The sequence below is a fragment of the Dipodomys ordii genome, unplaced genomic scaffold (genome assembly GCF_000151885.1).
Source record: "Dipodomys ordii isolate 6190 unplaced genomic scaffold, Dord_2.0 Scaffold90, whole genome shotgun sequence".
In the NCBI taxonomy this organism is placed as follows: domain Eukaryota; kingdom Metazoa; phylum Chordata; class Mammalia; order Rodentia; family Heteromyidae; genus Dipodomys; species Dipodomys ordii.
The window spans coordinates 4,750,954-4,765,374 of record NW_012267306.1 but is presented as its reverse complement, the minus strand read 5'-3'; the positions used below and the strand labels follow the sequence as shown (position 1 = coordinate 4,765,374).

The 14,421-nt window shown below is 41.5% G+C and overlaps 1 protein-coding gene across 1 annotated transcript; it reads right to left on the bottom strand.

Moving 5' to 3' along the window:
• Positions 1 to 376: 376 nt before the first annotated feature.
• On the bottom strand, positions 377 to 14,415 carry Sri (sorcin). Its single transcript, XM_013026082.1, has 8 exons — positions 14,323 to 14,415; positions 13,130 to 13,213; positions 10,760 to 10,829; positions 5,634 to 5,677; positions 4,571 to 4,718; positions 4,235 to 4,348; positions 3,270 to 3,328; positions 377 to 1,240 (listed from the first exon to the last, which is right to left on the bottom strand). The coding sequence occupies exons 1-8, from the start codon at positions 14,371 to 14,373 to the stop codon at positions 1,214 to 1,216; spliced, it is 597 nt and encodes a 198-aa protein (XP_012881536.1). The 5' UTR covers positions 14,374 to 14,415; the 3' UTR covers positions 377 to 1,213.
• Positions 14,416 to 14,421: the final 6 nt, after the last annotated feature.

The following is a 14,421-nucleotide window of genomic DNA, read 5'->3' as shown; positions in this document are numbered from 1 at the left end:
CTCTTATTTCCACTTAACCAGCAAAAATGGGAAGAGGAGCTGGGGCTCAAGTGGTAGAGTGCCAGCTTGGAACAAAAGTAAAGCTTAGGTACAGTGCCCAGGTCCTGACTTCAGGCCTCAGAACCAACACAGACACACATTAACAAATAAACAAACAAACAAAAACAAACCAGTTTCCTTATTCTCAGAGCTTCCAACTTGGACAGAAATCTATACCAGTGCTTTTCTGGCTCCCAGGTCTTCCTACTATACCACCAGGGGTTCCTAGGTTTGCAACTGTAGGTGTTGACTCATGAGACTGCTAAGCCTTCATAATTGTGAGGGCTAGTTCCTTATAATAAATCTCTTCATGTGTAAAAGAAACAAAAACAAAACACACACAAAAACCAGTTAATATTTTCAGATGTCCTCTTAGTGTTTTTCTAATCTACAAGACTTGGAAACAAAAGTTTAAATGAATGAGAACAAAGAAGGACTTAGTGATATAATTTGCTATGCTAATTACCAATAGCTTTTGAACAGGTAGAAAATAAATCTGTTTCCACATTCTCTGTTCATTCATAAGGCTATCAAAAGATGCCTTTTTTTTTAACCTCAATTCACTATGTACCCCATACGGATCTTGGAACTCATAACCCTCTTGTCTTATAACCCAACTGGTGGGATTATAGGCATGAACCATTGTATGTGGCCACATGTAAGGTTACATCTATGTAAGTGTAAATTTAGTCTGTGCTCAATTTCTACTAAATTTCTACCCTGATTATGTTTGGTTTGCTTGCTTTTTGCATCCCAGTGAAACAATTATAAGATACCCACACATAAAACTTGCATTCATAATCTTCTAGAAGAGGCAAGGTAACAGTTCAGTCTAATTAAAAGGTTTATATATCTCACAATGAAAAAAATATGTAATATGGGTTAAACATTTTACAAAGTTAAGTTTATATAAAAGAGACTGAAGCAGGAATACAAGGCATAGTTGATAATAGTTTCAGGAAGTTCCACTTAGTTTAACAGACTTAATCTTATATTCTTAAAACTTGCAGAAAATTTATTATGAAAACTAAAACCAAAGCTTCAGTTGTGCATAATGTAATAAATCATTACAAAAGCTGTCAGGGGAAAGTGGCAATGTAAGAAGGCAGAGTAAGCAAAGGCAAGCTGGAATGTTGATTTCATTCCTCTGACATCCTTCTGGCTTCCTCCTGACTTAGACCGTCATGACACACTGAATGAACTGAAAACAGAGAAGTCATTGTTACCTATAGATCTCAGAACACTTAGCCTACCATGGCCTATAGCTTATATCTGGTTCTCTAACTTGGCATGGTGGATTAATCCCCCGCTCTGCCCCTGCAACAGATATCTAAGATATCAGTAGAAAGGTTCATTTGATGAAGAAAATTCTAATAAAAAATGGATTTCTCACATTTTTGTTGTTGTTTGGGGTTTTGGTGCTGGTATTGGGGATTAAACTCAAGACCTAACGCTCCCACTTGGCTTTTTTGCTCAAGGATAGTGCTCTACCACTTGAGCCACAGTGCCACTTCTGGTTTTTTGCTGATTAATTGGAGGTAATTGTCTCCTGCAGGTAATCGTTTCTCTGGCTAGCTTTGAACCTCTATCCCTGATTTCACTGTCCTGAGTACCTAGGAATACAGGCATGAACCACCAGTACTTGGCCAGTTTCTCACTTTTTGAAGAGATATTACTTTAATGAACAATTACTTCAATCTCCAATTTTAAGTCTAGAAATGGTCATGGTCAAAGGTCCTTCCCCTCAAATAACTGGTTAATGGACTGCCAAGCTGCACAGTTTTAACTCAGTACTCTAATGAAATACATTTAAATATCTCTCCAGTCTTTTAAAATCTGCTTTATTAAAGTAAAACCTAATATGTGAATATGCATATAAACAGTTGACCATTCTCCAGCAATTCAGAAACCTGAGTTAGGGAGTATCAATATTTTCTATAAATGTTCCTCTCACTAGTGGCTCATGTCTCTAATCCAGCTACTCAGGATGCTGAGATCTGAGGATCATGGTTCAAAGCCAGGCTGGACAGGAAAGTCCATGAGACTCTTATCTCCAATAAACTGCCAAAGTAAATAAATAAATAAGCTTGGAGTGGAGCTATGGTTCAAGTGGCAATGCTAGCTTTCAGTAAAAGAAACTCAGGGACAGCACTTAGGCCCTGAGTTCAAGCTCCAGGACTGGTGCAAAAAAGTTCCTTTCCTCCCTGAACACATAGAAAAAGATCTTTGCATCCTATCAATTTTCCTTTGTATTCTCTAATACCAATAAGGCATTTTGCACTGCTAATCCTTCCAGTATTTCCGGAGCTCAAGATGATTAGCCAATTATCTGTATTGTAGAGAAAAGGAAACTAAAGTTCAGGAAATTTAGAAATCTCTTAATTTGCCCTTCCGAGGATGAAATCCAGCCTTTGTCCTCAGCAAATAAGTCACTTTAATTTGTGATTGGCTGGTGGCTGCTTTATGTTCTCAATGAACATAGGTATGGAAAGTATAGTTTTGAGATGTTAAATATATTTCTCAATGATGAAGATGGGGTTTATTTAGAGAAAGCAGAAGCAGACACAATATCAACATGATCCATAGGGAACTTTCCTGAACTGTTCCAACAGCCCAGTGAAAGAGGCATTATGATAACAACATCCTCTTTATTCAATCAGATGCAGAGCCCTCACAGAACCCGCTTAAGATGGAGCTAAGCTGGGTGCCAGCGGCTCACACCTAGACTCCTATCTACTCAGGAGGCTGAGATCTGAGGATTGCAGTTCAAAGCCAGTCCGGGCAGCTAAGTCTATGAGATTCTTATCTCCAATAAACCACTAGAAAACTGGAAGTAGCACTGTAGCTCAAGCAGTAAAGACTCGCCTTGAGCTGAAGAGTGCAGGGACAGCGCCCAGGCCCAGAGTTTCAAGACCCACACCCGACAAAAAAAAAAAAAAAAAGATACAGCTAAAATGGAGGAGACAACAATGCTCAATAGGAAATGTACTCATTACCTTACTTAGGTAACTGTAACCCCTCTATACAGCTTTTTTACAATAAAAAAGTACAAAAAAGCCCATTGGTCTAATAGTAAATAAAGTTAATAAATTTGGATGGTAACTGTTGGTCATTTAATCCATGACTTCTCTTTAAAATCTTTTGGACCTTCTTAACAGTACACTTCCAAGGGGATACCCAGTTTGTGTATTTCATATCCTCTATTTAGCTCTTAATTAACTGAGACTTACATCATCATATGAGAAATTCACAACACCTTGTTGACCAGTATCCCGTCGTCGAAAACTATCTGCAAAACAACAATAAAATGTATTGTTCTTTTCTGTGAAGAACTTTTATAAAATTATTATTGAGTTCAAACATCAATGCATTTAAATGATACAATCAGTCAACATAAGAGACCAAAGCAAACAGATAACTATGAGTAAAATTATACAACCAGTCAACATAAGAGACCAAAACAAACAGATAAGTATATGAGTATGAAGGAGGGCTGGGAATGTGGCTTAGTGCTAGAGGGCTTGCCTAACATGCATGAAGTCCTGGGTTTGATTCCTCAGTATCACACGAACAGCAAAAGCCAGAAGTGGCTCTGTTGCTCAAGTGATAGAATGCTAGCCTTGAGCAAGAGAAGCTCAGGGATAGTGCCCAAGCCCTGAGTTCAAGCTCCAAGACTGGCAAAAAATAAAATAAAATAAATAATAAAAATAAACGAATAAATAAATAAGAAGGTTTGCTTTATTTTTTCTCTTTCCACCTCTTTTCCAGCTTTTCACATTTTAAAGAGTAATCACTCAAAGTCCTACTCTGCTCAAAAAAAGCACAAGTTAGGACTGGAAGTACAGCTCAGTGGTACTGCCTAGTATGTGTGAGGCCTTGTGTTTGATTCCTAGCACCACAACAAGAGAGAGAAAGAGAGAGAGAGAAGGGGGAGATTAAAAAAAGTGCAATAGAAATTACTTAACATTATTTTAGTAGCAAATTACTCACTAAAAAAGTTCTAAAAAACAAAATGATTATGCTAGACATGCACAAGGTTAAAAAGTCAACTGAAGCATCTACTAAAGCAAAAAATAAATAAACAAATAAAAGTTGGGAGAATCAAAGTTCAGAAGTCCTGAGGAATCGAAGCTCATAACCTCATGCATGAATCCTATCCCTGCTGCAGGTGGAAAGATGACCCCCCAGAACACACCTGTGAGAGCCCTCAGTTTGACACAGCAGGCGATGTAGTCATCGAAGGTGATCTTTCCGCTGGTGCTATATCGTTTTGCAACTGAATTCACAGTTTGGGGATTCAACCGAAATCCTGAAAGGCATAAAAACCATCCACCAAACAAAACGAAAACGTTAAGAGCTGCTAGAGAACATTACAATAATGCTCAGGTACAAGACTTGATTTTAGGACGGTGCATTCATTTTAGTTATGAACAGACACAGTTTCTAAGAATAAGACACTGTCTTAAATCAGCACTTTTGGGGAAAACAACCAAATCTACTTCTACCAGAAGTGTGAGTTGCCCGTATGTACCCATTGTTGTCAAGGCCTTCTGCAGTTCTTGAGGATCCACCGTGCCACTCCTGTCGCTGTCAAAACTGATGAAGTGTTGCCTCCAGCCATTCAGTACAGCCCAGAGTTCTTTAAATTCATTGAATCCCATCGTGCCAGACCGATCTCTCTGAACTGCAGTCAAGGATCAGAGTTGCTATGTTTCGCAACATTTTGTAATGACTAAATTAAAAAATAAATAAATAAAAGGAAGGATAAGAGGAATTCATGTTCTTTCTGCTAAAATGGCTTACCAAGTTATTGCACATTCTTCTTGGTATGATATAATGAAAAGATAAAGGATGAAAGATATAATGAAAAGTACAGAAGTGCAGAAAATACTCTGAGAAGTACAGAAGTGCAGAAAATACTCATTTTTCACCCTGGGAAAAAGAGAACCTAAATGGTGTGATTACTGTCTGTAACACTGCATGGTGAGCCACATGTGAAAAGCAATGTTACTACCGGAAATGGGCTCCTTGCATGTTTACTCATCCATCTGTGAGTCACTCTGGCCTCTAACATTCCTTTGCTAAGCCCTTCTAGAGCCAATGACTCCACTTCTGGCAAGTTTGAGCTGGGATGAAAGGCACTGCAGGGTCAGCAATAGCTAACCTGAATCCAACAACTGGATGTGAAAGACATCCTATCACATGAAGTTCAAGGGTAAATTGTGCAGATTAATCAATGTTTTTTTTAAAAAAAAAGATTGGAAGTGTCGCTGTAGCTCAAGTGGTAGAGCGCTAGCCTGGAGCTGAAGAGCTGAGGAACAGCGTTCAGGCCCAGAGTTCAAGTCCCACGACTGACAAAAAAAAAAAAAAGATTTCCTTGGCATATTTGTCTCTTATATACTTGTTCTACTTTGGTGCTTCTGTTTTCTTGAGCAACTAACATTCACGTTCCTATTCACACTAAATTACATCCTAAAGGCTAATTATTTCACAAGGCTTTACCTGTCTTGTGTTTATTGGATATTAATTCTGGGATGAATGCTTTTAGGAAAGCAAGAAAATATACTCTAGATAAGAGTCAAGATAAAGGATACATCCAGCATTGAAACCATCAGCCGACATGTCTCCAGGTTAAAAGCTGTAAAATCCAGAAGAGTACACATGTATAAATACAATCTCAAACACTTATTTACATCAGATACACTCAAATTAAGAACAGGATTATTCATCTACTTTTTAAAACGTACTTCTCAGTATATATGGGAATTTTTTTTTTTTTTTGGTCAGTTGTTAGGCTTGAACTTTGGGGCTTGGGCACTGTCCCTGTGCTCTTCAGCTCAAGGCGAGTGCTCTATCACCTGCACCACAGCGCCATTTCCAGTTTTCTAGTGGTTTATTGGAGATAAGAGTCTCACGGACTTTCCTGCCCAGGCTGGCTTTGAACTGTGATCCTCAGATCACAGGTGTGAGCCATCGGCGCCCGGCTATGGGAAAACTTTTATATGGAGCTTCAAAATAGGGTTTTAGAGAAAAGTATATCTTCTAGAGCCCAAGTCTGATTTTAACACCTTTAAAATAATAATTTTAAAAGTACTGTATGGAAAACTTCTGTTTTCCTGCCTTTGCAACTATAATGTACTTATGATGTAGTATACTCACCAGAGTGGGTGGGAAAATGGTGTTGCTTTGTTACTGCTAATAAATACTTACATGTAATTGGTTTTGGTATTTTGGTTTCAAGTCATTTTGCTATATTTTCCCTTTAACATCAGGTACTAAGCAGTAACCTTCTATGACCTCTTTTCTTATACAATAAGCTTATTATATATGAAACCAGATAAGTCATCTTGTCAGAATTGTGTGCATGGAAGCCCTCTGGAGTAGAACCCAATGAGCAGTGCAGGTGAGCATGGTTCAGGAGCCTTTTTAGTTTGCCTGTAACTTGCAAGAATTCTGAGGACATTTTAATATCTCCCTTACTCCAAAGCCAAACTGAAATACAACCAATGAGCAGTTCACTGATAATCTAAGTATTAAGAAAAAGCAGAGCCCTGTACATGCAATTTATTACAAAAGTGGAAGTGGATTACAAAACAGAAGTAAAAAGAATCAAATGGGAAAAGTGAGTACAAATTTTTCAGGTGTAACAGAACTAACATTCCTTATAGCTCCTTCTGACTCCACTTCCCCACTCGCCTTAAGAAACTGAAATAAGAACACAACTCAAAAATGTTTATTGTACTTTCTTCAAACTTCCAAAGTATGGGTTTTCTACATTCAATGAATCACTATGATTAGCATATCCATTCCCAGAAAGAAAGGATCAGCAACTCTTTCTATATTATTAGTCCCTCAATCTCTTTGACCCATACCATACATACAATTCTCTGAGGTGAGAGAATGTAGCAACACTTTTTTACATTTTGAGAAAACTGCACCAAATCTTCACTCACACTTTTCAATTGTATGGGGTATGAAGGCTTTCTAATCTAAAACCATAGTTCTCCATCTTCCTCTTAGCAGAATCACAGAGTTATTAAATCAGAATCTCAGAATGTGGGATCCAGGTACTAGTATTTTTTGAGTAAAAGCTTCTCATATGATCCCAATGAACACAGCAATGCCTGGACCACCATTCTATTTCAAGTGTGATTCTTGCATTACAATCCCAGGATTTCACCTGGGAGCATAACAGAATTACTTTCAGCAAAGGCTAACACTGTAAAATTTAACAAGGTTCTCAGGTTAGCCTGAGGATCCAACTTTGTGATGGTCAACTTGGACAAACATCACATGAAAACCTGTTAGGAGAAAGTTCTCAAGTCTTGTCCCAGAACTGCGAATGAGAAAGTACAGGGCAGGGCCTAGCAATCTGAGTTTTGCTGGGTGATGTTGATGCTACTAAAGTTTAAGAACTATCACTCTGGACAGCTTGAGAGCCACAGGGAAAAAAAAAGCGCATTGTTTTTGGCTTACACCTAGATTTTGAAGGGTTGTAAAGCAAATATATTCTCTGTCTCCAAGTTTCATGAACGACACCACTATTCACCTAGCAGCTGCCCAAACTAGACATATGAGAGCATACCTAATACCTTCTCCCTGAAATTCAATCACCTTTGAAATAGCTACTGGCTCCATGATTATTTCCCTGGATAAGTTAGCATTGCTCTAACCTGTAACTTCATGGGACCTCCAACCAGGAGCCCTGATTTAGTTTTACTCAACTTCTGTGAACAGCAGTTCCCTGAAGAATCTGTAGCTACTGCAATGGCTTTGTCTGACAGGGGCATTGTACTTGTGGAATGACGGAATGTTGTAGGTCTCCAGCCAGAATTACCTTGAACTCTCTTAGGTCAGAATCAATTACCTTGAATTTTGGATCTGAGCTAAATATTCTCTCAACTAATATATCATTCAGAACATATCACCAGCCTTAGCAGACTTCTAGTATCCATTAACTCTGGCAAGAATCTATAATGTCTTAACTGTGTAGAAGAGTTCTCGCTTTTCTGTAGTCCATTTATTGGACACCTCTACCAATGGAATTGGTCTATGATTTTCTCTTGTTCTGTGACAACACAAGGTGATGTTATTTCTTCCATAGTAGAAGGTAGCATTTAGGATCACTTGAGACCGTGGTCCTGTGCCTTGGCTACTCATGTTTCACTCAGAATGAACGCTTATTTCCTTTCAAGGACTTTAAAGGAAAGGACTTTAAGACAACACCATCAATTTAGACTTTACAGCCAGGTATGACATGTGTTCTCTATAAAAACCTTATAAGGCTGTCAAGTACACATCAGATGAAAGGTCAAACAACTCCCTGGCACATAGGTCATTCATTTATTTCCTTGGTTCAGCTAGTCTTATTCTTCACCAGTTCCCAGCCACTGTAACTCACTGGGAATTTCTCACTCCCATGACTAAAGCATGCTCTTTCTGGGCACATAGATACTGTTTGGACTATCTGGAATCCCCCTCCTTCTACCCCACTTCCTGGCCAGCACCATTTCTGCTGGACTTTCACTTCTCCTTTGTCTAGGTATCAGTACTGCAGGAAAACTCCAGTCTGGGATATGTGATTGATCCCACAGCCTCTGTACTTTGCTCAGTGCTTTCCACAGTATCTAACTGGCGTTGTATGTGACTGCCAACCCAGCCCCTCATAAATATCCACTGAAGTGGTTGGATGGATGGATGGAATGATGTGGGGGATGAGACTGAATTTTTACATACCCCTGTAGTTTAGATGCATTTCTTTCTCATATAGGCTGAAGGGAAATGTGTTTCTTTTAAAAAAACAAAAACATAAGATATTCTGGTGTTCAAGGATACTTAAAAATAATGAATAGGTTTAAATCAAAATACAAATAAAGTTGTAGGATCATGACTTTTCCAAATACATTAGCTGAACAGACACCTAATGAGCTCTTATTATGTGCTTAACCCATCTGCCCACCCACTTTGAGTCTGTGAATTTCTGTTTGGAAGCTGGGTTTAAAAGACCAATAGCTATATAATTTCTGTATAAAGAAAGTCCAACAGCACATGAGTGGAGTGGTTTATGATAGCCAGCAGTGGACATTAAACACATCAATGAAATCACACAGTCCTTGTGTCTCAGAAAATGTCTTCTCTATAATGCACTGACTCAAGGTCATCAGTAGATGCAGCTTTCTGAAAATTCTTTCTTTCTTTATTTTTTTGAAAATTATTTAAATGACTACTCTCTAAAGATACACAATCCATTTTGTTGATGAAATTTATTTTCCTTAATCTGCTGCACCTCTTCTACTGAAAGTGTAAATAATAAGTCTGTGTGTGACACCTTGCCTTGGTAACCCTAATGCTGTACCTTCCTGCTTGCCTTCTCAGCTGTCTGAAGTTAACAAGGAACAATTTAAAACTATTACCTATACTACATTGCCCCTACAGAGTGTTTTTTTTTTTTAGGACAAGATTAAATGACACAAGTTCAAAAGATTCTTCTCTTTTGTATTAATTCCACCAACCAGGAAATAGTAACAGGATACCAAGTCACTCTGAAAACAAGGGATGATAAAGACAGGAACATAAATAGTTCAGACGGCCATCTAGAAAATGTTCCAGGTCACACAGTCAAAAATGGCACTATAAAATACTCGACTATGAATTCTAGTTTGAACATCTCAGCTCACAGCTTATCTTGAAACTGGGGCTTCTGTCTGATGTTCTGACTCAGTTATCAACTGGCAAAGAATTTGGCAGGTTACAAATTTGAGCTAACATACTAGTATCCAGCCTAGAAATCTGTCATGGGCAAGATTATATTTGAAAACAAAGTACAAGGTATGTATGTGAGGATGAGGTATCTATGCAATATTTATCTTCCAATTTGCTATGGCAGACAGCTCAAAAAGAAGGAGGGTGGGGAAAAGCACTGCATTACAGGGCAGCTGATGCAGTACAAAGGAATCGAGGAGAGGAGAAAGACAAGTGTGAGCTCAGGAAGTAGAAAGAACACTTCCTCCTCAGCCTGAGCAAATGTTCTGAAATGGGAAGAGGACAGGAGAGACCTGGGGAATGTCCTGGCAAACACTCATACTTCTAAATGCATAGCCAGAGGTTAGAGACCATTCAAAACCCTAAGTGCCACTAGGCTTAGGGTGGAGTAAGCTCTGGCAACCTGTCAGCAGTAAATGTTGGTGCCTATCCTTAATGACACTAGACTAAGTAGAGTTTAATATCTTGATTTCTGTGAAGATGGACACCCAAATTTGACTCACTTGAATGGTCTCACATACATGAAACCCAAATCCAAGAAATCTACTAACCTGCCAGGCAGGGCAGACTGATTTGTTAAGAATTATTTTTAAATAGACTTTTTTTTTTTTTGCTGGCTGTGGGGCCTGAACTCTGGGCCTGGATGCTGTCCCTCAGCTCTTCAGCTCAAGGCTAGCACTCTACCACTTGAGCCACAGTGCACTTCTGTTTTTTTTCTGCTTATGTGGTGCTGCAGAATTGAACCTAGGGCCCCATGCATGCAAGGCAAGCACTCTACCACTGAGCCACCTTCCCAGCCCTTAAATAGACATTTTAAAATAGCAGCCTAATTTAGCTTCTGAAATTCTCACAGTGGGTGAGTCAGAAAAGCTGTTATTTTAAATGCTGTGATCATATGTAGCAGCTGCGATGTGAAGATCAAGTAATTTTAGAGAAACTTTAGGAGTGGTCAACTTACGTTTGTATCCTCCAGCAATGCCTGACTGGGTCAGACATCTCTGCAACTCATCAGCATCAATCTGTCCATCCTTTCGAAAGACACAGGAAGAGGGATCACTATCATGACTTTACTTTCAGGTTCTCTCAAAGTCTCTTAGTATTCCACCCAGCAGTAACAAACAGAATTATCATCATGCATGAGGTACTTTATGCAAGGAATGCCTTCTAAAAGTGAGCATCTTGGCAACCATTCTTCTCTCTTTCTGAACCTCTAGAAAACTACTAAAAGCAAGCATTTTAAAATAAAACTATTTATAGAATTCTTGTTTTCTTGGTACTTGAACTCAAGGTATGGGCATGGGCCCTTTGCTTTTTTGTTCAAGATAGTGCTCTATCCCTTTAACCACAGCTCCACTTCCAGCTTTTCCACTAGTTAATTGGAGATAAGTGTCTCACGAATTTTCCTGCCTGAGCTGGCTGTGAACCATGGAGATCTCAGTCTTCTAAGTAGCTAGGATTACAAACACGGGATTACAAGCTAGGATTACAGCGCTTAATGATTTATGGGGTCCTTAAAATTATTTTCCTCATCCCAGAAGGGAGAAGGAGGGTGCACAGCAGAAATTAGTAAATGTAACACTTGGTTCAAAAAGAATATTCCTCTTTTATCACCTTAGGACTTAGTGGATGATTTTCTTCAGAGCACAATTCCATGTGGAAGGTACAAGTTAGGTTTCCAGTACCTGCTTACTGGCTAAATTAGGTCAGAACTTGAATAATTTTTAAAGAGAATTTAAAAATCAAATATCCAAATCCACAAGTCAAGGAGTACTGTAAGTTATAAACAAGGAGCAGGGTTAATAACCTAAAAGATGATGAATGCATGGAAGAGAGGCCAGGGGTGCTGAAAGCTAAGCAGGTAGAGTCACTTACAGGCTGGAGGCCCTGGCAATCTAAGAATGCTAGTCTTAAGGTGTGCTGTTTCTTGTGGTTTTAAAGATACAGATCAGTAACAGATTCAACAGATACTGAAGGGGAAAGTCTTCCAGTGTTAGACTCAATTTTCCATTCAACTTCTCAAAGCTGTATTCCTTAGAAGGCCTTTGGTTTCTATTCTGCAGTATTGTTCACAATATTTTACTAGTTTGAGTTTTTGAATTAAACAAGACTACACTAGCAAACACAAATATGCCCTCTGGCTATGGCTGTTATGGCAACAGTACAATTATGACAGTGACCTTGTGAGTTAGGCAACCATCCTTCCTAAAGCAACCCCACAGCTGTCCTACAACTTGTGAATGGAGAGAAGAGGGACAGGGGAGTGAACCTCAATCCTGTCTCTGGGTCAGCAAGCCACCACAGCTAGGGAGAGCAGAACTGACCTAATGCAAGAATCTTATCCAATAAAGTAAGCCTGCTCACATATTAACTTCTGCTGACAGTGAATTTCTTATTCAGAAAAAGGTGCTTTTTTGTTGCTTTTATTTACTACACATACTTACTTTGTAAATAACAAATTCAACTGAAAGTGTCATTAGGACCTGGCTATATAATCATGACTACAAGTTTGTAATTAGACAAACAGGGGCTTGTGTTAATCAGATCTGGAATTTCTTCTCAGGAAACCACTCTGGGCCCTGACGATTCGTTTTTTTATTTTTCAATTTTAATTTTATTTTTTAGTATTTTTAAATTTTATTTAAAAAAATTTTTTGGGGGGGGCCTGAACTCTGGTCCGGGGCACTGTCCCTCAGCTCTTCAGCTCAAAACTAGCGCTCTACCACTTGAGCACAGTGCCACTTCCAGCTTTCTCTGTTTATGTAGTGCTGAGGAAACAAACCCAGGGCTGCATGTGTGCAAGGCAAGCATTCTACCACTGAGCCACCTTCCCAGCCCTGACGATTTATTTATTTATTTATTTTTGGGGGGAGGTAGTGGTGGGGCCTGGGTGCTGTCCCTCAGATCTTCAGCTCAAGGCTAGCGCTCTACCACTTGAGCCACAGCGCCCAGGACCTCATGCATGCGAGTTAAGCTCTCTACCACTGAGCCACCTTCCCAGCCCCTGACGATTCATTACATCTTTCTATCCTGTAGATCTTCAAAGGATATTTTTAAATGCCCTATTCTGTTTAACCTTACATGAGTTCACCCACAAGTTTACTTCGGAACTGCTCTATCCTAAGTACAGGGTAAAAAAATCTGTTCTCACTCCTTCTGAATATTATCATTAATAATAATAATAAAAAACCAGAACCTTAACTCTCCCATCTACACTCCAGGGCAAATGATTCATTTCCAGGATAAGTTTGGTTGTGTGTGTTTTAATTTTGCCCGGGACCCTAACGCACAGAACGCGACAGTTCTTGACTATTACAAGGAAAAGCCCAACCTGTCCAGCAACAGCAGCAAAGTAACCATACAGCGGATCCTGGGTCTGTCCGGGGAACGCAGGCCCTCCGGGAGCCCCTCCGTACTGTGAAAGAGGAAACACAAAACCATCATTCCATCCGCCTGCGGCTTCCGTGCAGAGCCCGGGCAACGGCGGGCTGTCCTTCCCGGACCTTTCTGGTCCCCCACGCCTCAAGCCAGCTGCAAGACCCCGTCCCCTAACTCCACGCCCGCTCCTCGGGAACTTCCCACCTGGAGACTTGAACCAAAGGCGGGCGTAACCAAAACATGAGCCAAGCGCGCGCTGCTTAAACAGCATCCCTATAATTTGTAGGCTGGGGGGGGGGGGGGGAACCCAGGCTGGCAACTGGAGGGCGGGCCCCTCCTTTTCTCCTTTACAACTTTCGGGGTTCGTAAAAAACACGTGAGGCGCCAGGCGGGTGGGTAGGGCACTGAGAGGTGTGGGAGGAGGAGGAGGGGGAGGGGGAGGAGGATGGAGGGGGAGGAGAGGGAGGTGGAGGAGGAAGAAATAGAAGAGGAGGGAAGACCAGGAAGGAGGACTAAGAAGGAGGATGGAGGAGGAGGAGGGGGAGGAAAGAGGAGTAAGGAGGACTGAGGAGGAGGAAGAAGAGGAGGAGGATGTGGAGGAAGAGGAGGAGGAGGAGGGAGGAAGGAGGAGGAGGGGAGAAGAGGAGGGGGGAGGAGGGAGAGGAGGAGGGGGTGTCCGGGCTGCGGGACTCCGCGCATCCCGACGCCGTCGGGCGGGGCGCCTTCTACCCGGGCTACGAGCCCGGGGTGTTCCCCCCTCCCCACGGGTCCCCCCACTTCATTTTCGTTTAAAAGGAGTAAGGGAGACCTCAGGACGGTTCTTGATCAAAATGGCTGTTGTTGTTTTGGGAGGAAACCAATACCAAGTCGCACACTTTCCTGCCGTGTTTCCGGGTCACAGGGGCTGGGAGGGCATTGGGTCTCCGGGCCGCCCGCGCCCTAGCCCCGCGGGGTCACCCGCGAGGGAAAGTTCCGCGACCGAGGGGCCGCCGGGGGGCGAGCGCTCGGGGAGCAGCGGGACCGGGGATCTGCCCCGCCGGGGTCTCCTCCTCGCCCGCCGCAGCGCCCCCAGAAGGCTTCTCTGCGCCCCCCCTCCCGCACCCCAAGGTGACTCTTGGAGGCACGCCCGTGAGGGGCAGGACTTACCCCGCCTGGGTAGTACCCGCCGCCGGCGCCAGGGTGCCCCGGGTACGCCATGGTGAAGATTGCGCCGCCGCCCTGCGCGCCCGGCGCGCCCGGCCTCCC